Source organism: Physeter macrocephalus, chromosome 2, assembly GCF_002837175.3.
Source record: "Physeter macrocephalus isolate SW-GA chromosome 2, ASM283717v5, whole genome shotgun sequence".
In the NCBI taxonomy this organism is placed as follows: domain Eukaryota; kingdom Metazoa; phylum Chordata; class Mammalia; order Artiodactyla; family Physeteridae; genus Physeter; species Physeter macrocephalus.
In genome coordinates, this window is record NC_041215.1 from 17,979,604 (window position 1) to 18,004,848 (window position 25,245).

At 56.4% G+C, this 25,245-nt stretch overlaps 2 protein-coding genes across 4 annotated transcripts in view; both read left to right on the forward strand.

The window, feature by feature from the left end:
• DOCK6 (dedicator of cytokinesis 6) overlaps nt 1–14,529 on the forward strand; it is a 44,148-nt gene extending 29,619 nt beyond the window's left edge. For both annotated transcript variants that reach the window (XM_024134193.3, XM_024134194.3), the window contains 24 exons: nt 1,775–1,888; nt 2,082–2,252; nt 2,602–2,741; nt 2,829–2,998; nt 5,161–5,321; nt 5,594–5,776; nt 5,886–6,012; nt 6,319–6,403; nt 6,558–6,654; nt 6,789–6,923; nt 7,250–7,402; nt 7,583–7,741; nt 7,857–7,957; nt 8,690–8,882; nt 8,983–9,126; nt 10,250–10,381; nt 10,478–10,492; nt 11,802–11,927; nt 12,054–12,143; nt 12,468–12,704; nt 13,070–13,213; nt 13,295–13,401; nt 13,673–13,834; nt 14,286–14,529. In XM_024134193.3, the coding sequence (XP_023989961.1) occupies nt 1,775–1,888; nt 2,082–2,252; nt 2,602–2,741; nt 2,829–2,998; nt 5,161–5,321; nt 5,594–5,776; nt 5,886–6,012; nt 6,319–6,403; nt 6,558–6,654; nt 6,789–6,923; nt 7,250–7,402; nt 7,583–7,741; nt 7,857–7,957; nt 8,690–8,882; nt 8,983–9,126; nt 10,250–10,381; nt 10,478–10,492; nt 11,802–11,927; nt 12,054–12,143; nt 12,468–12,704; nt 13,070–13,213; nt 13,295–13,401; nt 13,673–13,834; nt 14,286–14,328 (3,189 nt within the window). In that variant the 3' untranslated portion in view covers nt 14,329–14,529. The remainder of the gene's footprint in view (nt 1–1,774; nt 1,889–2,081; nt 2,253–2,601; nt 2,742–2,828; nt 2,999–5,160; nt 5,322–5,593; nt 5,777–5,885; nt 6,013–6,318; nt 6,404–6,557; nt 6,655–6,788; nt 6,924–7,249; nt 7,403–7,582; nt 7,742–7,856; nt 7,958–8,689; nt 8,883–8,982; nt 9,127–10,249; nt 10,382–10,477; nt 10,493–11,801; nt 11,928–12,053; nt 12,144–12,467; nt 12,705–13,069; nt 13,214–13,294; nt 13,402–13,672; nt 13,835–14,285) is intronic.
• A 725-nt stretch (nt 14,530–15,254) lies between these two features.
• KANK2 (KN motif and ankyrin repeat domains 2) overlaps nt 15,255–25,245 on the forward strand; it is a 29,388-nt gene continuing 19,397 nt past the window's right edge. The window contains exons 1-4 of one of the 2 annotated variants that reach the window (XM_055080850.1): nt 15,255–15,322; nt 16,965–17,189; nt 18,153–18,304; nt 18,763–19,974. In XM_055080850.1, coding sequence (XP_054936825.1) covers nt 18,268–18,304; nt 18,763–19,974 — 1,249 coding nt within the window. In that variant the 5' untranslated portion in view covers nt 15,255–15,322; nt 16,965–17,189; nt 18,153–18,267. The remainder of the gene's footprint in view (nt 15,323–16,964; nt 17,190–18,152; nt 18,305–18,762; nt 19,975–25,245) is intronic. The other variant, XM_055080847.1, reaches the window with a different exon arrangement.

The following is a 25,245-nucleotide window of genomic DNA, read 5'->3' on the forward strand; positions in this document are numbered from 1 at the left end:
CTCTCCGCGGCATGTGGGATCTTCCCGGACCGGGACACGAACCCGTGTCCCCTGCATCGGCAGGCGGACTCTCAACCACTGCGCCACCAGGGAAGCCCCAGAATGTCTGATTTTTTTTTTTTTTCGGTACGTGGGCCTCTCACTGCCGTGGCCTCTCCCGTTGCGGAGCACAGGCTCCGGACGCGCAGGCTCAGTGGCCATGACTCACGGGCCTAGCCTCTCCGCGGCATGTGGGATCTTCCCGGACCGGGACACGAACCCGTGTCCCCTGCATCGGCAGGCGGACTCTCAACCACTGCGCCACCAGGGAAGCCCCAGAATGTCTGATTTTTAAACAGAAAGGGGACTTCTGGATTTGATGGGAATTTTCCAGATTTTTGAAATGCTGGTCGGTCCAAGCTGGCCCTTGTGCAATCCCCCACGACCTCTGGGCTGGTCTCAAAGGTTTTAACCTTGTTTCACTAGAGCCTCCCCAAGGGCTGAGTTCCCAGAGGCTGATCCAGATTATGAGGAAACCCTCCTCAGAAGGGCTGCAGGGAAGAACAATGCCCTTGAGAAGCACCTTTGTCACAGCGCTTGGGGGGGTATCAGTGACGGGTCTCAGCGGTTTCATTCCTTCACTTGACATTTATGGAGCACCAACTGTATCAGGCTCCATGCACAAGTCTCTGCCCCACTTGAGGACTTGGAGCTCAGGTGAATTTTGTATTTTCTTTCTTTAGGTTGCAGAGAACCGCAGGCCACCGAGGCTAACTTGTGAGGCCAAGAGTAGCTCCTGAAAGTAGGAGGGCAGCTGGGCCTTGAGGCCATAGGAGCCTCCTTCCTTGTCATTCCTCACACTTGCCAGGCGCTTCCTGCTCCAGGGCCTTTGCACTTACTGTTCCCTCTCTTCAGAACGCCTTTCTCCCCTGGGCTCTTGCTCATCCTTCAGGCTTCTCTTGAAATAGCACCCTGTTAGTTGTCTTTGAAACACATAGAACTATCCAGAATACTCTTATCCCCCATCCCCCTCCCCCCGTGAGACTGAGAGCTGGACAAGCAGCAGGGACCATGTCTGTCTCGTTCACAAGACTTGGTACATAATAGATGCTTGTTAAATGATTTCTTAGGGTTTATCAGTTAGGGCAAAGGTTAATTTGCTTGAACATCATCACAAATGGTTTAAATGTGACCAAAGTTTATTTCTGAGCATAGGTGGGCTGCAGGGGGGCTCCACGGTGTGGGTTTGGCCCTCTCAGTTCATCATGGTACCTGCCACATCAGGCATTACAGGCTATGGAAACCGGAGGACCTGCCCCTTCGGTTTAAGTGGCCACATCATTCCTCTCAAATCCCATTGGCCAGAATGTGGTCACATGATTGTTCTCAGCTGCATGGGAGGCTGGGAAATGTAGTCCCTACCCGGCTCTGAACTCTGAAAAAGCATCCCCATACCTGTGAGAGGATATGGTGGGGGGTCAGCAGCCAGTCTCTGCCATCTGTGTTGTGTTACTCAAATCTGGTGAGAGAATAAAAAAGAGTGTCCTCAGCAGAGCCGGGTGGAGGGTAGACACTAACTGTGGGGAAGGGAAGGGCTAGTCAGAGGGAGGAGGTCAACCAGGAAGCCTGGGAGTCGGGAGCCTAGAGACAAGGGCGTGTCGAGGAGACCCAAGGTTTTCGGGCAGTGACACGGCTCTTAGGGGTCACTGGTGGCCTTGGCGAGAGCCAGGCCAAGGGCAGGGATGGAGGCTTGATGGGGTGAGTGGGCATGGGCTGACAGGCCCTGTTCCCCCAGGACGTGGAGCTGGCCGAGCACCTCAACGCCAGCCTGGCCTTCTTCCTCAGTGATCTGCTGTCCCTGGTGGACCGCGGCTTTGTCTTCAGCCTGGTCCGGGCTCACTACAAGCAGGTAGGGGTGGGCGTAGTGGGAATGGCACACCTGCAGAGACGTGGTAGGAACAACACACCTGCAGAGATGTGGTGGAGACGGCATACCTGTGGGGGACTTGGAGGGGACAGCACACCTGCGGGGACATGGCAGGGGGTGGTGTGGATTGGTGGGCAGAGCAGTGTAATGTCACCCGCTGAACCCTTGCCCGCAGGTGGCCACACGGCTGCAGTCGGCTCCCAACCCGGCGGTGCTGCTGACCCTGCGCATGGACTTCACCCGCATCCTATGCGGCCACGAGCACTATGTGACCCTCAACCTCCCCTGCTGCCCCTTGTCGCCCCCGGCCTCGCCCTCGCCCTCTGTATCTTCCACCACCTCACAGGTGGGCTGGCCTCACATCTGCTTCCTCTTCTTGACCTATGACCTCTTGCCTTTCAGCCCTTCTTGTGTGGTTCCCTCATCTCTGTCCATTTCGCAATAGGCCACTGCCCAGGGGACTGACCCCTTACCTCTGACCCTTCACCTCTGACCCTGCATTCTCAGCAGTTTCCTGGGAGGACCAGCTTCTGATTTCTCACGCCTAAATCCTAACTCCCAGACTGACGTTCCATCTGCCATTTCTGAAATCTCTGACTTTGGACCCTGTGCCCTGTCATCTCACAGATGAGTTAACCCTAACCTCTCACCTCTGACCCTTGGCCCTTGGTCCCTTGCTTTGTCCCCCTGTCCAGAGCTCCACCTTTTCCAGCCAGGCCCCAGACCCCAAGGTGATCAGCATGTTCGAGCTGAGTGGGTCGTTCCGGCAGCAGCACTTCCTGGCTGGGCTCCTGCTGACGGAACTGGCCCTGGCCCTGGAACCTGAGGCCGAGGGGTGAGCACAGGCCCTGCCTGGCTGTGGGGCGGGAGGAAGGTCCAGGAGCCACACCGACTCTGTCCTGAGCACCTCACTACCCCACAGGGCGTCCCTGCTGCACAAGAAGGCCATCAGTGCTGTCCACAGCCTGCTGTGTGGCCATGATGCTGACCCCCGCTACGCTGAGGCCACTGTCAAGGCCCGGGTGACCGAGCTATACCTGCCACTGCTGTCACTGGCGCGGGACACACTGCCACGGCTGCATGACTTTGCTGGTCAGCAGGGCAAGGCGGGGTGGGGTCCCACGATCTGGGGGCCTGACTGATCCCACAAGGCTCAGATCGGGAAAGGTGGGCGAGCATGTTAGGAGTAAAAACATGGGTGTTAGGATCAGAGGAGTGGGTTCAAGTCCTGCTGTGGGGCCCCAAGAAAGCCATTAACCTCTCCGAGCCTCAGATTTATCACCTGTAAAATGGAGACAGTGGTAGCACCAGCTACTTCCTAGGATTACGTGAAAATCTGAGGGCGTGTAGTACTGGGATATTGTCAGCGTGCAATAAATGGGAGACGAATTATCTTCTAGAAAGAGGTGTGAGGAGGGAAAGGTGGGGAACATCAGTTGGAGCCCTGTGTTCGTTCATTTATATGCACATTCATTGGCACCACTGATGGACAAGTGTGTTCAGTGGTTGGAAACACAGACCTGGGACTGGTGGGTTGATCCCCTTCGTCATTTGGGGGAAACTCTCAGTTGTTATCTCTTGAATTTTTTTTTTCTGCCTCGTTTTCTCTCTTCTCTCCTCCTGAGACACCAATTACACGTATGTTAGACCTTTATGATCATGTTACAAGTGTCTGCTGTGCTCTGTTCTGTTTTTCATTCTGTTTGCTCCCTGTGCTTGAGTTGGGAAACTTTCTATTCACATGTGTTTGAGCTCACTACTTCTGTCTTCTGCTGTGTCTGGTCTTCTATTAATCCCCTCTATTGAGTTCTGAATTACAAATTTTATATTTTCCAGTTGTAAGTTTTGATGTTGTTGTTGTTGTACATTCTAGTTCTCTGCTGAAATTCTCCATTTTTTAACCCATGTTTGTGCATCTTTTTTATTTTAAAGTTTTGCTCACTTCAACATTTGATCATTTCTGTGCCTGCTTCTATTGTCTTTTCTCCCTTATCAGTCAGTCACCTTTTCCTGCCTCTTCACATCTTCTGATTTTTTATTGTATTTTGGACATTGCATGTAAAAGGACCATCAGGACTGAAGCAATGTCATCTTTTCCCAGTGAGCATTCCCCTTTCTCTCTCTTAGGCAGCTAGGATAAGGGGCTGATCACCCCAATCCAGTCAGGAATTCAGCTAGGTTAAACTGGGCTGGAGCTTTAGTAAAACTCAGTTGACTTTGACCTTTTATTTCAAGACTCTCTGGGGTGAAACCTGTTCTGTATTTGTTGGCAGCAACTCTCTGATGAGACTCTGTTTTTTGGGGAGGGGGGAGTGGAGAGAGTACTCTTTTAAGATCAGAGATTTATTTATTTATTTATTTTTGGCTGTGTTGTGTCTTCGTTGCTGCACACAGGCTTTCTGTAGTTGCGGTGAGCGGGGGCCACTCTTCGTTGCGGTGCGCGGACTTCTTATTGCAGTGGCTTCTCTTGTCGCGGAGCACAGGCTTTAGGCATGTAGGCTTCAGTAGTCGTGGCATGTGGGCTCTAGAGCACAGGCTTAGTAGTTGTGGCGTATGGGCTTAGTTGCTCTGTGGCATGTGGGGATCTTCCTGGACCAGGGATTGAACCTGTGTCCCCTGCATTGGCAGGTGGATTCTTAACCACTGTGCCACCAGGGAAGTCCAAGATCAGAGATTTTGGAACCAGACTGTTTAGATCAAAATCCTAGCTCTACCATTTACCTACTGTGTGACCCCAGGAAAGTAACTTAACCTCTCTGTGCCTCAGTTTCTTCTTCTAAAGAGTAAGGGTGATAAAAGTACTTATCTCGTAGGGTTCTTTTGAAGAGTAAGAGTTAATATTGTTAAAGTGCTTAGAACAGCACCTGACACAGGAAATGCTATGTAAGCGCCAGTTGGTGCTATAATAATAGCAGCAGCATTTATTATTGTGGTTGTCACCATTGCCATCATCATCATCATCATCATCATCTTTACAATGACTGCTCCTGTGCACTAGGCCACGTTCTAAGTGTTGAGTTTAGAGTGGCCACAGCAGATACAGTCCAGGCCTTTGTGGATCTTAGAAACAGTTGCATGATGAATGTATTAATTACAAGTACAATAAGTGAGCTCTGGGAGTCAATAACTAGAGACTCCACCCTGGTCGGGGTGGGGGTGGAATCAGGGAAGGCTTCCCTGAGGAGGTGACCTGTGAGCTGAAATTTGAGACAGAGATAGCACTTAACAACGGTCTCATTCTTTTCTCCCCGCAGAGGGTCCAGGTCAGCGGTCAAGACTGGCCTCTATGCTCGACTCAGACACAGAAGGGGAAGGGGACATGGGAGGCACCATCAACCCCTCAGTGGCCATGGCCATCGCTGGTGGCCCCCTGGCCCCTGGCTCCCGGGCCAGCATCTCCCAGGGCCCAGCGACAGTGAGTACCAGCCTTGTCCCCAGAGACCCCATCCAACATTTGATTGTTTTTGTGCCTGTGTCTAATGTCTTTTTTCCCTTATCAATCACATCTTCCTGCCTCTTCACATGTCTTGTGATTTTTTTTATTGTATTTTGGACATTGTGTGTCCAATAACCTGGTAATGGAATTTATGCAATGAAGTACCAATCGGCCAGTTCTCATCTTAATATGGAGAAAAATGACAGTCGCCTCTCTCCCTTCTGAGTGCCCTGTCCCCTCTCTGCCCCCAGGCTGCTCGCTCAGGCTGTGCCCTCTCTGCCGAGTCTAGCCGGACCTTGCTGGTGTGTGTGCTATGGGTCTTGAAGAATGCTGAGCCAGCACTGCTGCAGCGCTGGGCTGCGGACCTGGCCCTCCCTCAGCTGGGTCGTCTCTTGGACTTGCTGTACCTCTGTCTGGCTGCCTTTGAATACAAGGTTCGAGGGGTGGGCAGGGGACTGGGGTGCAGGAGGCAGAAGAAGCAGGACCAGGTTAGCCCACAGAAAAGGGCAGAGTCAACCTCGAACTTCTTCTCTGTTCTTGCAGGGGAAAAAGGCCTTTGAACGTATCAACAGTCTCACGTTCAAGAAATCACTGGACATGAAGGCCCGGCTGGAGGAAGCTATCTTGGGCACCATCGGAGCCCGACAGGAGATGGTGCGACGGAGCCGTGGTGAGAGGGAGATGTACCCCGTGCACGTCCCTACCCGCTACCTCCCAGCCTTTGTACCAGGGGCCCCAAGACGGGGACCATCTCTGCCTCTATTTGGCTTACTTTTCCCAGAAAGAAGTCCACACGTTATCCCCGTACACGGGGGTGTCTGTGTTCCCTGTTCACGTCTAACTGCATCCACTCCGCAAGCATCCACGTCACCCAGTGTCCTCACAGGGATCCCACGTGTGTGGGATCCATTCTCATGGTCATCACGTGTGTCTTTATGTTTTTGCACATCTGTGAACATGCACCTGTGTGTCTCAGAGAGGAGCCCATTTGGGAACCAGGAGAATGTACGCTGGCGGAAGAGCGTCACACACTGGAGACAAACCTCGGACCGTGTGGACAAGTGGGTGTGGGCAGGAAGTAGTTTGCTGGGGTTAGACCAATTTCCAGAGAACTGGCGCCCCCCCACCCAGGGCAGCCGAGGGAGGGGAAAGACCTCAGCCGTGGGGTGGAGTCTGGCCCTGAGAGGCCCCCTCAATCCCTTCTGTCCCCTCCAGGACCAAGGATGAAATGGAACACGAGGCCTTGGTGGACGGGAACCTGGCAACCGAGGCAAGCCTGGTGGTTCTGGATACACTGGAGATCATCGTGCAGGTAGGGCTTGATCCAGCATCTCCCTCATCTCTGACCCCACCACAGGGCCTTGTGATCTCTGACTCCAGAATCCCTCTCCTTCCCTGACTCCATAACCACCCCAGTCTCTAACAGCTGGATTTCTGGCCCCCCAGACGGTGATGCTGTCAGAGGCCCGGGAGAGTATCTTGGGCGCTGTACTAAAGGTTGTGTTGTACAGTCTGGGCAGTGCCCAGAGTGCCCTCTTCTTGCAGCATGGCCTGGCCACACAGCGGGCCCTGGTATCCAAGGTGAGTACCTCTGACAGCCACACTTCTTAAGAGTAACAGTCACAGCCCATTCATTGAGCGACTGTTGTGTGCTCAGCAACTCCATGAGGCAGACACTCACTTCTTAGCTACAGCTTGCAGAGGAGGGAACTGAGGATCAGAGTGGCAGAGTTACTCACCCGGAGTCACATAATAAGGGCTTAAACCCAGATCTGACACCAAAACCTGCTGGGATCGACCAGAGAAGGCAGAACACAGACCGATGCTTCTGCCCATGTCCCCATCTGGGACCTTCTGAGCCACAACGGGGAGGGGCTGACTGGTGTCTGTCCCGCCCTGGGGGCCAGTTCCCAGAGCTGCTGTTTGAGGAGGACACGGAGCTGTGTGCCGACCTCTGCTTGAGGCTCCTGCGACACTGCGGCAGCCGCATCAGCGCCATCCGTACGCACGCCAGTGCCTCCCTCTACCTCCTCATGCGCCAGAATTTCGAGATTGGCAACGTAAGTGGGGGTGTGGGGGGGGTGTGATCAACGGCTCTGGGGAGGGCGGCCGACTAGGGGTCTTGACGCGATAGACGCAGGGCAGGAGGGGAGAGGGGTGAAGTCAGCGGGTCGAGCAGGCTCTGGCGTGAGGGTCCGAGGTCCACAGTCAGGCGTGCTCTTCCTCCCCGGCCCACCCAGAACTTTGCCCGCGTGAAGATGCAAGTGACCATGTCGCTTTCGTCCCTGGTGGGGACAACGCAGAACTTCAGCGAAGAGCACCTGCGACGTTCACTCAAGACCATCCTCACCTATGCCGAGGAGGATGTGGGGCTGCGGGACAGCACCTTTGCTGAGCAGGTGACCCCGCCGGACCCCCGCCCCACCTTCCGCAGCCAGGGTCTTTGCCCTGCCGTGCTTGACCCCTGACCCCACCACCTCGGCTCCGACACTCCTGGCCATTTCCCCGCTCCAGGTCCAGGACCTGATGTTCAACTTGCACATGATCCTGACTGACACGGTGAAGATGAAGGAGCATCAGGAGGACCCGGAAATGCTCATTGACCTCATGTACAGGTGAGGAGGGCCGGTTGGAACCTTCAGCCATTCACAGACAGGTGAGGGGAGAGGAGGTGGTGAGAGGGACAGGTGGGGAGGGAGCAGGTGAGCGAACAGGTAATAAGAGAGACAAGTAAGGATGGACAAGTGAAGAGGGACCAGGAGAGGAGACACGTGAAGATGACCAAGTGAGAGGAGAGGGCAGACAGGTGAGGGGCCAGGTGAGCAGACAGGTGAATGGAGAGGTGAGCAGACAGGTGAGGGCAGGTAAATGAGTAAGTAAACATGGTGCCAGATGAACATACAGATGAGGATGACAGAGGAGCACAAGAATAAGTGAGGGGGACAGGTGGGAGAGACAGGTGAGGTGCTAACCCATGAAGGGGTGACAGATTAGGGGAACAAGTGATTTGGAGAAGAGTGAAGGGTATTTAGTAAGAAACTGGGGAGTGGGAGATGGGGGCCCACGTGATGGAGACAGGGAAGGCAGGGGGCATACAGAAGGGATGGGCCTGGGCAGACCCCACTCTGGGTCTGGGGCAGACCCAGAGTGACACTTGCGGGGGTAATGAAGAGATGGACAGGTAAGGAGTGGGTTAAGTTAGGAGACAGGTGAATGGGGTAAAGGTGAGGAGATTGGCTGGGGCAGATGGGTGGGGTCACAGGTGAAGGGGATGGACATGTGAGGGGTGAGCAGGGGGGCAAGGTGAGTCTCCATCCTCCTCACATCCCCCCTCACCTGGGTTCTAGGATTGCCCGGGGCTACCAGGGCTCCCCAGACCTGCGGCTGACATGGCTGCAGAACATGGCAGGGAAGCACGCGGAGCTGGGCAACCACGCGGAGGCTGCGCAGTGCATGGTTCACGCGGCCGCCCTGGTGGCTGAGTACCTCGCTCTGCTGGAGGACAGCCGCCACCTGCCTGTGGGCTGTGTTTCCTTCCAGGTGAGCGGCAGGGATGGGGGCATGGGGGGTGGGGTAGTGGCGGGCAGGGGGTGGCACACGTGGGCCGAGGACCAGGCTCTGACGCCACCTCCCACCCCAGAACATCTCGTCCAACGTGCTGGAGGAGTCCGCCATCTCTGACGACATCCTGTCGCCTGATGAGGAGGGCTTCTGTTCCGGGAAGCACTTCACGGAGCTGGGGCTGGTGGGGCTGCTGGAACAGGCGGCCGCCTACTTCACCATGGTGAGGACTGGGGCTGGGGAGGCATCGTGCATCTGCTGATGGGCCCGATACCCGCTCCCAGAGACTCAAGGTGAAGCTGCTGCCCGGACCCTTTCTGGGCAGGGGATTTGTAGAGGAGAAGGATTGGGATCCCTCAGAGGCCCCGTTACCTGGCTTTCTCCCCATGAAACCCTTGACACATGGTCTGGATATAGTAAGCCTAGAATATATTCAGTTACCCTTTTAAATTCTTTTTTTTTTTTTTTGCCGCACCATGTGGCTTGCAGGATCTTAGTTCCCCAACTAAGGGGATTGAACCCAGGCCCCCCTGCAGTGAGAGTGTGGAGTCCTAACCACTGGACCACTAGAGAATTCCCTAAAATTCTTTTTTGTTATAAAAAATTTCAAGAACACATAAAAGAAAGTTGTATCCCCACCACCCCCCATACCCAGAACTCAAATTCGGTGACCACCTATATTTACCATCCTGTTTCAGTTCTTTGCATCAAGCCTTCTTTTTTTTTCCTTTTTTTCTAGAGGTTTTTGGTTTTTTTTTTAATGTTGTTTTTATTATTATAATCACTTTGCTGGAGTCTCAGAGACAGAGGCCTTGGGAATAAGCCAGATGGTAGACACAGACCTCTAACAGTCAGCAAATAGCTCAGGATACCTGCCGTGTGCCAGGCTTGATGCTGGCCCTGACTGGGGGCCGGCAGCACTCAGGAGCGGCCATTACCATGTGCCGGGAGGCAGTTGAGTGTGGAAGTCTTAGGCACCATGCCAGAAGGGCCGGCCTTCAGGTCCTGGCCCTGGGGAGCCCCTCCATGTCTCTGAAGTTCAGCTTCCCCTCTGAGGAATGGAAAAAAAAGATGATTCCTCCCACCAATGAAGGAACATGGGTAGAGTGTACATGTACACAGCGCCGGGTCCATAGTAAGCATGGTGGAGACCACAGAGGATGTCTGTAGGGGCTGAGTGGAAAGGCTGGTACCCCATCTGGGGCAGGTGTGGTCAGGGTGGGCTTCTTGGAGGAGGTGATGGAAGATGGTGCCCTGGAGGGTGGGTAGGAGCATGGAAGGAGGGTTGTTCCAGGCAGGAGAGAAGATCAGGGCTGGTGCTGGAAATCCTGATGTTCCACCCCCAGGGTGGGCTCTACGAGGCAGTGAATGAGGTCTACAAGACCCTCATCCCCATCCTGGAAGCCCACCGCGACTACAAGAAGCTGGCTGCCGTGCACGGCAAACTGCAGGAGGCCTTCACCAAGATCATGCACCAGGTGGGCCCAGGATGCTCTCTCAGACCCTGCCCTCGGCCCCAGCCCCTGGCCCCTGCTGGGCTCAGCTGACCTTGACCCTTCTGTCCCCACCCACAGAGCTCCGGCTGGGAGGTGAGTGGCCACCTGCCTCTGGTCAGCAGTGGTCAGGGACCACCAGGGGGCGCTGGAGGAGCACAGCTGCCTGGCCGCAGGGGCTCAGTGGGTGATGACGCACCCCACTACTTCCCCCCGGAGCCCCCCTCCCTGCCCCAGATCTCCAGGGCAGCCTGTGACTCACCCAGCTGGGAGCTCTCCAGAGACACCCCTCCCTCAGGCAGGGCCAGCTTGGTCACTGCCTGGAAGGGGGGGCCTCCAACTTCCTCTGTCTCTGTTTCTTTTTCTCTCTCTTTGTGTCTCTTGGTCTCTTTCCGTCCATCTCTCCCTGTCTCTGTCTCTCTCCTTGATCACTCTCTCTGTGTGTCTCTCTTGGTTTCTGTCCCTGTCTTCCCAGCTTCCCCCAGGATCTCTGCTCCTCACTGCTATTTAATGTGCCCCCTCTCCCGCCTCTCCCCTACTTGGGTCTATTTTTAGGCATCTCCTAGTTTGGGGAGAATTTTCTGGCCAAAGATGGCAGGAACCCAGAACCAAGGGGGGAGGACTGGGTGGGAGCTGGGCGGGGCGGGCAAGTCCCCTCCCTCCCCGGATCTCCTGTCTCTGCCCATGGAATAGTTCTCATGGGGCGGCATAACCAGGACTCTGGGGGTTGGGGGCTGTGACCTCTGACCTCACCCATGACTTTGTCTCTCTGCCCCCTGCTCCCCACCTCTATCTCCTGGTGCCCACCTCACCCTGCCTGGATCTGCCTTGGTGAGTGAACATGGAGCCACCCCCATCCTTCCCGGTGGAAAGTAGTCTACCTGGAGGGAGGGGGGTCCTTCTTGGCAAACTTAGATCTGGGAGGGGAGGGGATGCACTGGAACAAGGGAACCAGAGCCTCTGTCCCAGAGCAAGAAACGGCCATGCCTTCCCTCAGTCACTCATGCATATATTGAGCACCTACTGTATACCCAGACCTATAGGCATTGAGGACCTAGTTATGAGCAATAGGGCCCTAGTTCTCATTTCATATTGAGATCCAGACTCTGAAGAACTGCATGGATCATGACGGAGAATCAGAAAATAGGGGTTTGTGTTAAATGAGAATAAAGATTTGGGGGAGGCAGGAGACAGGCTGGGGCAAACGAGTGAGGGTGTGGGCTGTTGGCAGTCATCTGGGTCCATGCCCCTGCCTGTGCCCGTGATGTGATGTTCTTGAGGTGTCCGGGCTCCTCCGCCCATGCCCACCTCTTCCGCACGTGGGGCCTGAGGACCCATGTGTCTCTGGCGTAGGGGGACCTCCAGCAGGGCCTCCTGGGCAACAACAGCTTTCCCACAGCCCCAGCGTGTGTTCGGGACATATTTCCGCGTGGGCTTCTACGGCGCCCGCTTCGGTGACCTAGATGAACAGGAGTTCGTGTACAAGGAGCCGTCCATCACGAAGCTGGCCGAGATCTCACACCGGCTGGAGGCACGTCCTGGCAGTTGGGGGGTGGACAGGGCACTGGGCTGCCCTGGGGCGGGGTGGGGCGGGGTGCCCTGGGACAGGGCACTGGGGCTGCAGCTGTGCAGCTGTGAGTCAGCCCAGTTTCCTCAGGAGTTCTACACGGAGAGATTTGGGGAGGACGTGGTCCAGATCATCAAAGATTCTAACCCTGTGGACAAGACCAAGCTGGACCCCCAGAAGGTGAGGGCTCCTGACTACCCCCCCAGGGACCCCAAAATCCTATATTCAGGGATAATAACACTATAATCCTGTGTCCCCTCAAATCCTATATCGCTGGGAAACTCCAAAGCTTATCTCCCTCGGGGTCCCCACGTCCTATTCCTCAGGGGATTCCCAAACATCCAAAGGAGACATAGGGAGACCTGGGAACCCCAGATCCAAAGCCGTCAGACCCAGGGAGGCCCAAATCCCCTTTCTCCAGGGATGGGGCCCCTACGGGAGGCCAGCAAGCCCCAGGTGTGTGTATTGGGGCTGAGAGCCTCACCCCTGAGCCCCGTGCCCCAGGCCTACATCCAGATCACGTACGTGGAGCCACACTTCGACACCTATGAGCTCAAGGACCGGGTGACCTACTTCGACCGCAACTACGGGCTGCGAACCTTCCTGTTCTGCACGCCCTTCACGCCGGACGGGCGCGCACACGGAGAACTGCCCAAGCAGCACAAACGCAAGACGCTGCTCAGCACAGACCACGCCTTCCCCTACATCAAGACACGAATCCGCGTGTGCCACCGGGAGGAGGTGGGCGGGGCCCAGGCCTGGGGGAGGCCCAGGGAGGGGCGGTACAGAGACCCCAAAGCCAAGGGAGGCCAGGGACCCCCAAACTCCAACCTCCAGACCCCAATCTGCAGACTCAAACCCCTGCTTCCAGATGTTGCTGACCCAAGGCTGGACTAGAACCACACCAGAGTTCTCAGAACCAGACAAAGGCAGCTGAACCTTGACCCCCACCCTGCCAGACCCAAGCAGGCAGGAGCCCCAGACCTGGTTCCTTACAGCCTCTTGCACCCCTGTCCACCCCCAGCTGGGGTCCAAGCTGCCGTGGGCTGGGTTGGGTCAGGACATCCTCAGGCCCCGACGTGTGCCTGCTCATCTCCACCCCGCAGACAGTGCTGACGCCAGTAGAGGTGGCCATTGAGGACATGCAGAAGAAGACCCGGGAGCTGGCCTTCGCCACCGAGCAGGACCCGCCTGATGCCAAAATGCTGCAGATGGTGCTGCAGGGCTCCGTGGGGCCCACTGTAAACCAGGCACGGTCGGTGGGGTATGCAGGCTGCCTGAGGCCCCCGGGGGCCATGCAGACATCGTCACAAGCCCCTATCACCCCACAGGGTCCACTGGAGGTGGCCCAGGTGTTTTTGGCCGAGATCCCGCAAGACCCTAAGCTCTTCAGGCATCACAACAAGCTGCGGCTCTGTTTCAAGGACTTCTGCAAGAAGTAGGCCCGACCACCACCACCCCCAATCAGAGTCCCACTAACCCCCGCATTATGGCTCTCTGCCTATCTGACTCCCCAGTACAGGCTGTCTATCAACCTGAGCCTCCATTGTAACCTCTCTGATTTCCATTAAGTCACATCCACCTGCCAGACCCCCATTATAGGCTCCTCTGCATGCCTGACCCCAGCTCGCGGACTCCCCACCTCTGGTCTTGCTTTGTCTTCTGAGTGTCAGCCCCTGAGCATCTCCTGCCATCTGGTCCTCCCTCAGGTGCGAGGATGCGCTGCGGAAGAACAAAGCCCTGATTGGGCCAGACCAGAAGGAGTACCACCGTGAGCTGGAGCGCAACTACTCCCGCCTGCGGGAGGCTTTGCAGCCCCTGCTCACCCAGCGCCTGCCTCAGCTGCTGGCGCCAAACACAGCCGGCCTCAGGTGCCTGACCCAGGCCTCCCACCCTAGAGAGGGAGAGAGGGGGCAGGCAAAGAGAGCGTGGGGGCCGTCATACACGTGCACATCAACACGGGTGCTCAGGGCTTTGCACAGTCATGTGAATACTCAGACACGTACACATATTCAAGCTCTGGGCAACCGTTTCTGATCATTTCCCAGGTGTGTGACTTCATTTTTCTGAGCCTCAGTTTCCACATCTGTAAAATGGGCAATGGGCGTTGGGCGTGATTCATATCTCCAGTGGTGGATTCTAAGAGAGAATTTCTGATTCCATGGCCAGATCAGAGCCAATGTAAAAGGAGCCAGGAAGACCATAGAAGACCTCCTTGGAGGAGGAGGGGGGAGGAAAAGGGGGGCAGGGAGGAGGAGGCTGGGGAGCATTATGGAGTTGAGGGCCCTGTGGCCATGTTGATCCACTTCATTCCTCCCCCAGGAACTCCTTGAACAGAGCAAGTTTCCGGAAGGCTGACCTCTGAGCCCACAGGGCCTGAAGCCACACCCAGAGGAACCAGCACCCTGGACTCAGCTGTCTGTGCCTTCCTGACAGTCTCCCCCACTGCTCACTCAGCCATGGGGTGACCACATCGCACATGGGTCTGGGCCCTCTGTCCCTCTGTTCTCGTCTGTGTGCACTGATGCTTCTTACCTTTTCTAATTTAAAATGGTTTTTATAAACAGCCTGTGTGGTGTGGTCCCTGGGAGCTGAGTCCCATGTGCCCCCTCTACCTGCACACCCTGATTGTTGATGCACAGACACTGAGAACCAGTTGGGTGCCAGGGACACAGCAGTGACAATGGATGCAAATTTCTGCCCTTGTAGAGCTGACATTCTAGTGGGGAAGGCAACACACAAATGACAATGTCACATGTGTGCAGGGGGAATAATAGTAACATTTATTAAACTCTCGTTAAGTGCCCAGCCCTGTATAATTGGCTTCCGCAAAGACACTGCCCCGTTTATGGGCCTTTCTGCCTGAGGGACCTCTATTAGGCCCCTGCCTCATGGTTATAGAATCATCTTAACACCACTATCAGGCAGGCAGCATTCTTAGCCCCATTTTGCAGATGGGGAAACTGAGGCAGCAAGTAAAGGCTTGGTGGAGTGAGGATTGGAGCCCAGGTCTGGCTGGCCATGGAGCCCGGGCCTTAGCTATGGTCTGTGCAGCCTCGCGCTGACCCAGCCCTCCCTTCCCGCCCCGCGGTGGTCACGCCACCGTGTACCAGGCCTGTGCTGGGCGGCTTCCAGCCCTGAGCCGGCGGGGGGAGGGGTGACCTCCCGCAGCCGCCGCCGCCACCACCGCCCTCCCTCCAGGAGGTGGACCCCGGCCAGCCCCGCCCTCTCCCGCCCCCCGCAGCGGCCCAGCGGCAGCTGTCGTGGGGGAGGTTAGCGGTGGTGGGACCCTGACCCGAGGACGGGAAGAGGGGGCGAGGCCGGATACCCCACGCACGCACACACACCTGCCCGTCCAGGTGCGATCGTGTCCCCCCACCATCCCCCTCCACAGTGGCCGGGACGCTGGCGACTAGAGGGGCGGGGCCAGCCAGGGGGGCGGGGCGGGGCGGAGCTACCGCCGAGGGCCGGGCGCTCGGGCGGCGGCGCGCTGAGGACGCAGGGGCGGCGGGACGCTGGGACAGCGGCGGCCGGAGCGCGCGAGGCGAGTAGGACCCGGGCTGGGTCGGGGTTCGAGTCCGGTTCGGGGTTCGAGCGTGGTCCCCACCCCACCCACCCCACCCCTAATCCCGGGGCGCGATCTCGCCGGTCTCTACCGGCTGCTGCCTCCAACTGCATCATCTATGCCCAAACTTTCCGGACTTTGAGTGTCTTGGTCCCGCGCCTCTGCCCCGTCCTCATCTTTGACCCTGTCCCTGCTTCTCTCCGCCAACCCCATCCTCCATCCGTACCTCCCTTTGCCCCATCACTGCCTCCCCTCTGCCCCTCTCCCCTGTCTCCATCCTCCTTTCTACCCCTGTCCCGCCTCCCCACTCCCCGACCCGGTCCTCCCTCGCCCTCCTCCGCGGCCGGGCCGGAGCCAGGCCCAGGCGGCGGGAAGGCGTCCGGGCGTCCGGCCGGGCTGGGCCTCGGCCTGGCGGCTGGGCCGGCGTGGGGAGCAGCAGCTGTTTGCCATTAGCTGGGGACCCCGCAGGCCCCGCCCCTACCCTGTACGGGGCGGGGTCCTCCTCGCCCCCGTCTTTGAGGCGGGGAGAGGAGCGGGAAGACCCCAGAGACGTCCAGGCTGGTCTGGGAGGGGGCCCTTTAGCGAGACCCCGCCGGACATCCAGGCCTGCCCGGGACCCCGCGCCCCTTCACTGAGCCTCCCACCTGTCCCCTCTTGGAGTGTCCTGTCCCTTTCTCTCCATGTCTCTCTGTCCTATCCCGGGCCCTCCCCTTTCTCCAGGGGTCCTATAGAGGGAGAGGAGTCTCAGCCACAGACACCCACCACCATTACACTTTCCCTCACCATCTGCTTTCTCCACCTTGAGTCAGTCACCGGCCCACGTGGAAGATGGTCAGATGGCTGGAGACTCTCAGACCTCAGTCTCTCTGCCTGGGAAATGGGCAGAGGAATGTGGCGAGGGGGTTAAGTGTGGCTTGGCTGGCAGTGGGGGAATCTACCAGGCTTAGGATTCAAATCCAGACCCAGCTAATTCCCCCTTCAGTGACCCCGGGCAAGTCACTGTATTTCTGTGTCCCCAAACACAGAATCTGTAAAACAGGGTGATAACTACCCACCTGGTAGGGTTGTCATGATGATCAAACGAGTTGCTGGGATGACGATTATAGTTATTACTGTTATTCGCCTCTCACCCTGCACCTCCAGGGTTCCACACCGGGGACCGTTCCTGGTCCCTGCCTCCAGTCTCTCTCAGGTCCCCAGAAACTTTTTTTTAATTCACTTTTATTTTATCGGCCGCGCCACGCATCATGCGGGATCTTAGTTCCCCAGAGATCGAACCCGCGTCCGCTGCATTGGAAGCGCAGAGTCCTAGCCACTGGACCGCCAGGGAAGTCCCTGCAGAAAATATTTTTGATCACCTTCCTGTTGTGCATGGGATGGCCCTCCAGGCAGCTGGAAAACCAAATTTCCTACAATTGGGTGACTGTGTGTTCCAGGCATTGAAAGACAGAGAAGTGAGGACAGAGACGTGGAGAAACAGGGAGAGAGAAGTGAAGAGAGACACAGAGAGACAGAGACGTGGAGAGACACAGAGAGACGTGGAGAGAGACGAAGCAAGACGCTAAGCAAGGACGGTGTGAGACAGGAGAAGCTTGGCTGCCCCTGGAGCCCCGGCCCCGCCTTCATGCCCAGCAGGTGCCCCACCTGGCCCATCCTCCCAGGTACCCACTGCCCCAGCACCTGCAGCTTGCAAAGGGTCCTCTCTGGTGGTGGGATGGGCTGGGACCTCTGCAGCAGGGTGGCTAGGGGTCAGACAGCAGAAAGGACTGGCCAAATTCAGGTGGAGTGTTGGGGACAAAAGTGCCCTGGCCGGCCTCCAGGGCTGGGGGGGCAGGTTAGTGAGAGGCCCTGCTTGTCCCTCCCCTTTGAAGCCTCCAGGCACCCCCTCTGACTTCCTCCCCCAACCCCCATGACTTCTCGGGCCTCCACCCGGCCTTCTATCCCCGCCACGCCGCCCCCCGCGCCCCCCCCCCAGCCCTGAGCCCTACGCGTCCTTGGTCGGGGGGGCTGGGGGGGGGGCAGGAAGTTCTCGTGTAGCCGGGCAGCGAAACTGTTTATTTTTAGAGAAAATTGTTTCCATAAAGGGGAAAGGCTTTGCTCCTCGCTGACTCCCCCCGACTTGCCCTACCGCCCCCCACCCGCACAGCCTGGCCTGACCCAGCTCTGTTTTGGGGTCCCCTGCCCTGAGCTCTATTCCTCTTTGTGCCCCAGTGTCTCTGTCTCCTCGGATCCTTGCAGGAAGGCTGTCTCCCCCTGAGTGCCCCAGCCCTCGGTCCACTTAAGACCCCATCTGTCCCAGCAGCCAGCTCTTGCCTGGGCTAAGGGGAGGGGGCTCAGGAAAGGTGGGGCCTGTCAGGCTTAGGGCTCCTCCTCGGCCTGGGAGCCTTGTGGAGGCAGGGCTGTGGGAACAGCTGGAGCCTGTCCAGGGGCCGGACAGATGTGCGGGCAGACTGTGAGTTTTGGTTTCTTTGTTCCAGGCTCTGGGGGCTCCCCACCCCTTTCCACAGCCAGGCTGGGTGTGCACCTGTGAGAGGGTCCCACGCCCAGGGGAAGGGGGAACTTGGGGGGGTGGGTGGAGGGGGCAGAGGGGAGAGGTGGCCACATCCCCTCCCCTCCCCCTGCAGATTCCCAACTCCGGCTTCATCACACCCTCTCCCCAGGTAAGCCTCAGCCCGTGCTGCAGGTGGTCTGACTCACAGTCTCCCGAGTGACTCTTGAGGAGTGTCTGCAGGCAGGAGGATGGCCCAAGTCCTGCACGTGCCAGCCCCCTTCCCAGGTCAGGGGTCTCACGGGGAAGAGGGCCCTGCCCTGGGGTTGGAGGTGGGGGAGGGGAGACACGGCCTGGGGGAGGGGAGAGGGCCCTACTTGAGGAGGCTGAGGGTAGGACGCAGCCCTGCCCTGAGGGCCTGAAGAGGGACAACTTGGTTCTCCCCTGGAGAGTCTGATGGGAGAGACAGGGTCTTCCAGGGAAGGAGGTTGGTCTGAGTGGGGAGACGGGGTCCTGTCTTGGTTGGGAGGTTGGAGGCACAGCCCTGCCCTGGAAGGGTCCGAGGGGGTGACAGGGCCTTGCCCTGGCTGGGGAAGGCTCGGAGACCGCAGACACAGCTGAGCAGTCGAGCACCCGGTGGGCTCCCATCCTTTGGGCAAATAAGCCTTGACCCTCCCAGGGGCAACAGTTTGCCCCGAGGAGGGGACCACAGTGTTCAGAGGCGCTGGCCTTTCCTCCCACCCCAGGGACCCCCGGCCCAGCCTCCCCGCCCACCTTCCCCTCCAAGGAGCCCGACCTGCCCTACTCCGTGGAGACGCCCTACGGCTACCGCCTGGACCTGGACTTTCTCAAGTACGTGGACGACATCGAGAAGGGCCACACGCTGCGGCGGGTGGCCGTGCAGCGCCGGCCCCGCCTCGGCTCCCTGCCCCGCGGCCCTGGCTCCTGGTGGACGTCCACCGAGTCTCTGTGCTCCAACGCCAGTGGGGACAGCCGCCACTCGGCCTACTCCTACTGCGGCCGAGGCTTCTACCCGCAGTACGGCGCCCTGGAGACCCGCGCCGGCTTCAACCCGCGCGTGGAGCGCACGCTGCTGGACGCCCGTCGCCGCCTCGAGGACCAGGCGGCCGCCCCCACCGGCCTGGGCTCCCTGACCCCCAGCGTGGCTGGCTCGACAAGCTCACTGGTGGGCGTGGGGCTGCCACCCCCGACGCCGCGGGGATCGGGACTGTCCACGCCGGTGCCGCCCAGTGCTGGGCACCTGGCCCACGTGCGGGAGCAGATGGCGGGGGCCCTGCGGAAGCTGCGGCAGCTGGAGGAGCAGGTGAAACTGATTCCCGTGCTCCAGGTGAAGCTGTCGGTGCTGCAGGAGGAGAAGCGGCAGCTCACGGTGCAGCTCAAGAGCCAGAAATTCCTAGGCCACCCGGCGGGAGCCCGGGGGCGCAGCGAGCTCTGCCTGGACCTCCCCGAGCCCCCCGAGGACCCGGTGGTGCTTGAGACCCGGAGCGTGGGCACCTGGGTCCGAGAGCGGGACTTGGGCATGCCCGACGGGGAGGCAGCCCTTGCCGCTAAGGTCGCCGTGCTGGAGACCCAGCTCAAGAAAGCGCTCCAGGAGCTGCAGGCAGCTCAGGCCCGGCAGGCCGACCTCCAACCCCAGGCCTGGCCGCCACCAGACAGCCCAGTCCGTGTGGACACTGTCCGGGTGGTGGAGGGGCCGAGGGAGGTAGAGGTGGCGGCCAGCACAGCTGCGGGGGCCCCTGCACAGCGGGCGCAGAGTCTGGAGCCCTACGGGGCAGGGCTGCGGGCCCTGGCGACATCCGGCGGGGCCGAGAGCCCCGCTGTGTTCCGCAGCCACGAGGTGGTAGAGACAGTGTTCCCAACACCCCCTGCATCCACCAGCAATGTCCACCTGGTAAAGAAGATCAGCATCACAGAGCGCAGCTGCGATGGGGCAGCAGGTGAGCCTTAGTGGGCTGGGGCAGATGGTGGAGGGTCCCTCCTTCTTCCTCTGAATGCCGGGGTCCAGCCCCAGCCCTGTCCTTCTACCAGGTCTCAGAGCCTCGGTCTCTTCATCTGTGAAAAGGGGACACTTATGCTGCTGCCTCAGTACCTCTAGGGACCGTGAGAAGAAATTGGGTGTCTGCTAGGCGTGTGTGCTCATGTCTAGCGCATTGTAAATGTCTAGAAAACGGGAGGTATTTGGGAGAGGGTCCCCAAGGCTGTTGGTTCCTGGGCAAAAAATCGTCCCTGATTGGCAGAGACCAATCTCAGACTATGAAAAGGAAATGTGTCGTCCATGTAACTTAGTGACGGCTTCAGGCATAGCTGGATCCAGGTACTCAAATATCCTCAGGAATCTCTAACTCCCTCTTTCTCTTCCTCTGTTCACCCTGGAGCCTTCTCTCTCAGGCAGACAAAGGTGGCCCCACCACTCCGGGCATCTGTCCTTGCAGCTCAGTGGAAAGAGAGCCCCTCAATCCAGATAGCACCAAGAAGAATCCCAGGGGTGGCCCTCCTTGGCTGGCTTGGGTCATATGCCCATCATTGAGCTAATCACTATGTATCTCACTGCCCAGGACCAGATCCTGGGGGTAGAGGAGCCCCACCCAAGTCCTGAGGGAGGAAGGGGCTGCTCCCTGGAGGAACTGCTGAGTCCTCATTCCAGGAAAGGGGATGTGGGATGTGCAGAATGGCAGCTGTCCCATCACCGCGCCGTCCTGAGGCCCCTGGGAGGAGCTGCCAGAATGATTCATAATAATAACAGCTGTTCTTTATCGAATACCAGTGTGGTGCTGAGGGCTCTGATAAGTGTTTCACCTGCAGAGGAGGTTAAGACGGTGGGCTGTGCAGACAGGCAACCTGGGTTCAAATTTCACTTCTTACTGTGTGACCCTGAATGAGAAGCTTCACCTCCCTGGGCCTCAGCTTCCTTTTCTGTGAAGTGGCATAATAATGACCCCCACCTCTAAGACTCTTGTGAATTAGTGCATACAGTAAGTGCTTAGCCAGTGCTTGTTGCTCCATCTACTAATGATTTTCAGGTCAATTCTTTTTTTTTTTTTTTTTTTTGCGGTACACGGACCTCTCACTGCTGTGGCCTCCCCCGCTGCGGAGCACAGGCTCCGGACGCGCAGGCTCAGTGGCCATGGCTCACGGGCCCAGCCGCTCCGCGGCACGTGGGATCTTCCCGGACCGGGGCACGAACCCGTGTCCCCCTGCATCGGCAGGCGGACTCTCAACCACTGTGCCACCAGGGAAGCCCTCAGGTCAATTCTTGTTATAGCTGGGGAAACTGAGGCCTGGGAAGAAGTTTCACTTGCCCTGTGTCACACAGCCAGGATCTAAGCCCAGGCCATTCTGAACCTACAGCAGGGCTCAAAGGTGGGGCCCATATCCCCATCCCAGCCTTGAATGTCAGGTGGCCAGAGCCCATGGAGGGACCAGAGGACACAAGCTGGGAGGCAGGGACCCAGCTGTGTTTTCTTGCTTCCCCATGTTGTTCCTGGACAGCTCTGGACTCCACCCTTCTGTTCTGTGTCTATCCTAAACACCCAGCCCTGCGACCCTGGCCCCCAGCCAGAGGCCCCGCCCTGCCCAGCCTCGGGATCTCTTGAGAGGCAACCTCCATTCCAGACGTGCCTCTCAGGGCAGCCATGGGGCCTTCTGCCTGCAGAACACACAGACCTAGCAATGTCCCCACCCTGTGCAAGCTGCCACCCCTGAGAAAGTTCTTCTTTGTGTCTCACTTAACTCCTTCTTGCTGCAGCCAGCCCTAATCTCTGCCTTGCTTGGGTGGAGCTGTGTGTGCTAATTCATTTCGATACCTTCTCATCCGGCAGACATTTATTGAGTGCCTGCTATATGCCAGACTCTTGCAGGCACTGGGGACACAGCAGTGAACAAGACAGACAAAAGCCCCTGCAATAAACAAATAAGAGACTACCAAAAACACGTGAAGAAAAATAATTTCAGAGAACACGTTTGGAGCAAATAAAATGGGCATGGGGTGGGTGGTGGTTGGATGGGGTGGCGGCCTGTGTTCAAATTCTGGTTTCCCTGCTCCCTAGCTTTGTGCCCTTGAGCAAGCTGTTTAACCTCTCTGTGCCACATTTGCAAATTGGGGGTCCTGACAACCTGATGTCACCAGATCAGAGTGATCTTAAATGCATCAGTTGGTGTGAGTGTTCAGTATGGTACCAGGCGCTGGTAGGTTGCTCTTTGAACCAAGATGTGACAGGAAAGAAGCAGCCGGGTGGCTGCTTGACAAGTGGTTTTTGCTTGTGTATTTGTTCTTCTATTTTTTGGCCACACCACAAGGCATGCAGGGATCTTAGTTCCCCAACCAGGTATCAAACTCATGCCCCCTGCAGTGGAAGCATGGCGTCTTAACCACTGGACCGCCAGGGAAGTCCTTGATGAGTGTTTGGACCATGTGTTCTTTTAGGTCGGTCAGCTCAATGGGTAGGTCAGGGAGGACTCCCTGGAAGAGGCGGCAGGAAGGAGCCCAGCCTGTCTGACATCTAGCATTTGCTTGCTGCAGCCAAGGGCAGGGAAGGTGAGAGGCAGCCTTCCCCTCAGGCTGGCAAAGGTGGGTGGGGCAGGCAGAGGCCTGGAGACCCCATAAAGTCTCATTCACCCCTCACCTTTCAAAGGCACCACAGAGAGATTAGTGGGAGAAGGGGTAGCCAGGCACATGCATCCGTGAGATCTCTCCAAGGCTTTGAAATTTCCTGTGCTCTTGTTTGAAACATAGTCCTATGAAAGCAATTCATATTCTTTGTGGAAGATTTGGAAAGTAAAGACGAACTAGAACACAAAATATAAGCCCCATAAACCCACCACCACCATTTTTTTAAAAATTTTATTTATTTATTTTTGGCTGTGTTGGGTCTTCGTTTCTGTGCGTGGGCTTTCTCTAGTTGCGGCGAACGGGGGCCACTCTTCATCACAGCGCGCGGGCCTCTCACTGTCACAGCCTCTCTTGTTGTGGAGCACAAGCTCCAGACGCACAGGCTCAGCAGTTGTGGCTCGGGCCTAGCTGCTCCGCGGCATGTGGGATCTTCCCAGACCAGGGCTCAAAGCCATGTCCCCTGCATCGGCAGGCAGATTCTCAACCGCTGCGCCACCAGGGAAGCCCCCTTCTGATTTTTTTTAATGCAGAAAATAATATGTATTTTTCAAGTCTGGCAACATATAGCTGATGGAATTTGTTGTGTTGCTTTATTTGATATTTAAAAGCATTTAGGCAGCCCTTACAATGGGCCAGGGCATTATTTGATGCCCTTTTTGTATTTTAATTCATTTACACCCCCAGCACCGCTATGATGTGGGTAGTGTTTTTATCTCCATTTTACAGATGAGGAAACTGAGGCACCGGGAGGTAAAGGAATTTGCCCACAGTTTTCAAAGCCAGGATTTAAACTCTCTGATTTCTTTAATTTAACATTATCCCAGGGCCATTTCATCACATTGTCAAAAATTCTTGGGGGAATTCCCTGGCCGTCCAGTGGTTAGGACTCCACGCTTTCACTGCCGAGGGTGTGGGTTCAATCCCTGATCGGGGAACCAAGATCCTGAAAGCTGCAAGGCGCAGCCAAAAAAAATTCTTGGAACATGCTATTTATTTTTTAACAGCCGGGTGACTCTTTACTGTCAAAGATGCTATGCAAATGTCCTTCTATGGGAACCCTTCACCCCCACCTCCTTTTTTTTTTTTGGACTCGCCAAGTGGCTTCCAGGGATCTGAGTTGCTGGACCAGGGATCGAACTTGGGCCCTCTGGACTGCGGAAGTCCCTGGAAGGGCATTTTTAAGGACACACACACACACACACACACACACACACACACACACACACACACCCCACACACACCCTCCGTGTACAGGTTGGCCAAGTGATTTAAATTTTTTTAAAAATTTCTTTCGGACTTAAGGAGCTCAAACCTGAGTTAATCTAATTCTTGGGCTCATGGCAACCAGCCCCATTGAGCTATGCATGGCACCTCTCTTGTTTTACTCCTCCGTGTACAGGTTGGCCAAGTGATTTAAATTTTTTTTAAAATTTCTTTCGGACTTAAGGAGCTCAAACCTGAGTTAATCTAATTCTTGGGCTCATGGCAACCAGCCCCATTGAGCTATGCATGGCACCTCTCTTGTTTTACTTTAATTCTTTTTTCACCTTTGTCTTCCACCCTCAACGATGAGGGTTGATAAATATTGATAGATATTTTCAGCTTTGCGGGGCATCTGATCTCTGTTGCAACAACTCAGTCCTGCTCAGTTCTTTTTTTTCCCCAGCCTTATTGAGGTATATTTAATATACAGAAAACTACACATTTTTAATGTATACATTTTGATGAGTTTGGTTCCTCAGTTATGCCTTTGTAGCACTTAAGCAGGTTTAGCCAATGCATAAATGAAAGAGTAGGGCTGCGTACCAATAAAACTTAATGTGTGGACACTGAAATTTCAATTTCCTATAATTTTCACATGTCCCAAAGAGAATCCCTCTTTTGATTTTTTTCCCAACCATTTAAAAATGTAAAAACCGTGTCCATGGGCCGTGATTCAGCAACCGCTGCTCAGTCATACACCTCCACCCCACTGTAATATCTTTCCTTGCAACTCATTTTCCAGAAGCTTATTTAGATATTTGAGTGTTCTTGAAAAATATGCCCTATGCTTGTTTAATTTCCTAAAATGGTATTGTGCTTTAGGGAAAAAAAAAAATCTCATTCTGTTTCTTATTTTTTCTCTCTACACACTATTTTGGAACTCTCCACCCTGATGTTTATAAATCTGGTTTGTCACTTTTAATGACTGTTTAGATTTCTGCCCTAGGTATGTGCTACACTTTCTTATCTGATCCCCTCCTTGGTGGGCCCCTGGGTTACTTCCAGCTCCTGGCCGCTTTGAACAGTATGGCGCCATCCTCACACGTCCCCTCTGGTGGGGTTGCTGGGTCACAGGGAATGTACAACTTCACTCTTATTTTATTTATTTATTCATTTATTTATTGGCTTCATTGGATCTTTGTTGCTGCACGCAGGCTTTCTTTGGTTCTGTCGAGTGGGGGCTACTCTTCGTTGCGGAGCGTGGGCTTCTCGTTGCGGTGGCTTCTCTTGTTGCGGAGCGCGGGCTCTAGGCATGCAGGCTTCAGTAGTTGTGGCACATGGGCTCAGTAGTTGTGGCTCGTGGGCTCCAGAGCGCAGGCTCAGTAGTTGTGGCGCG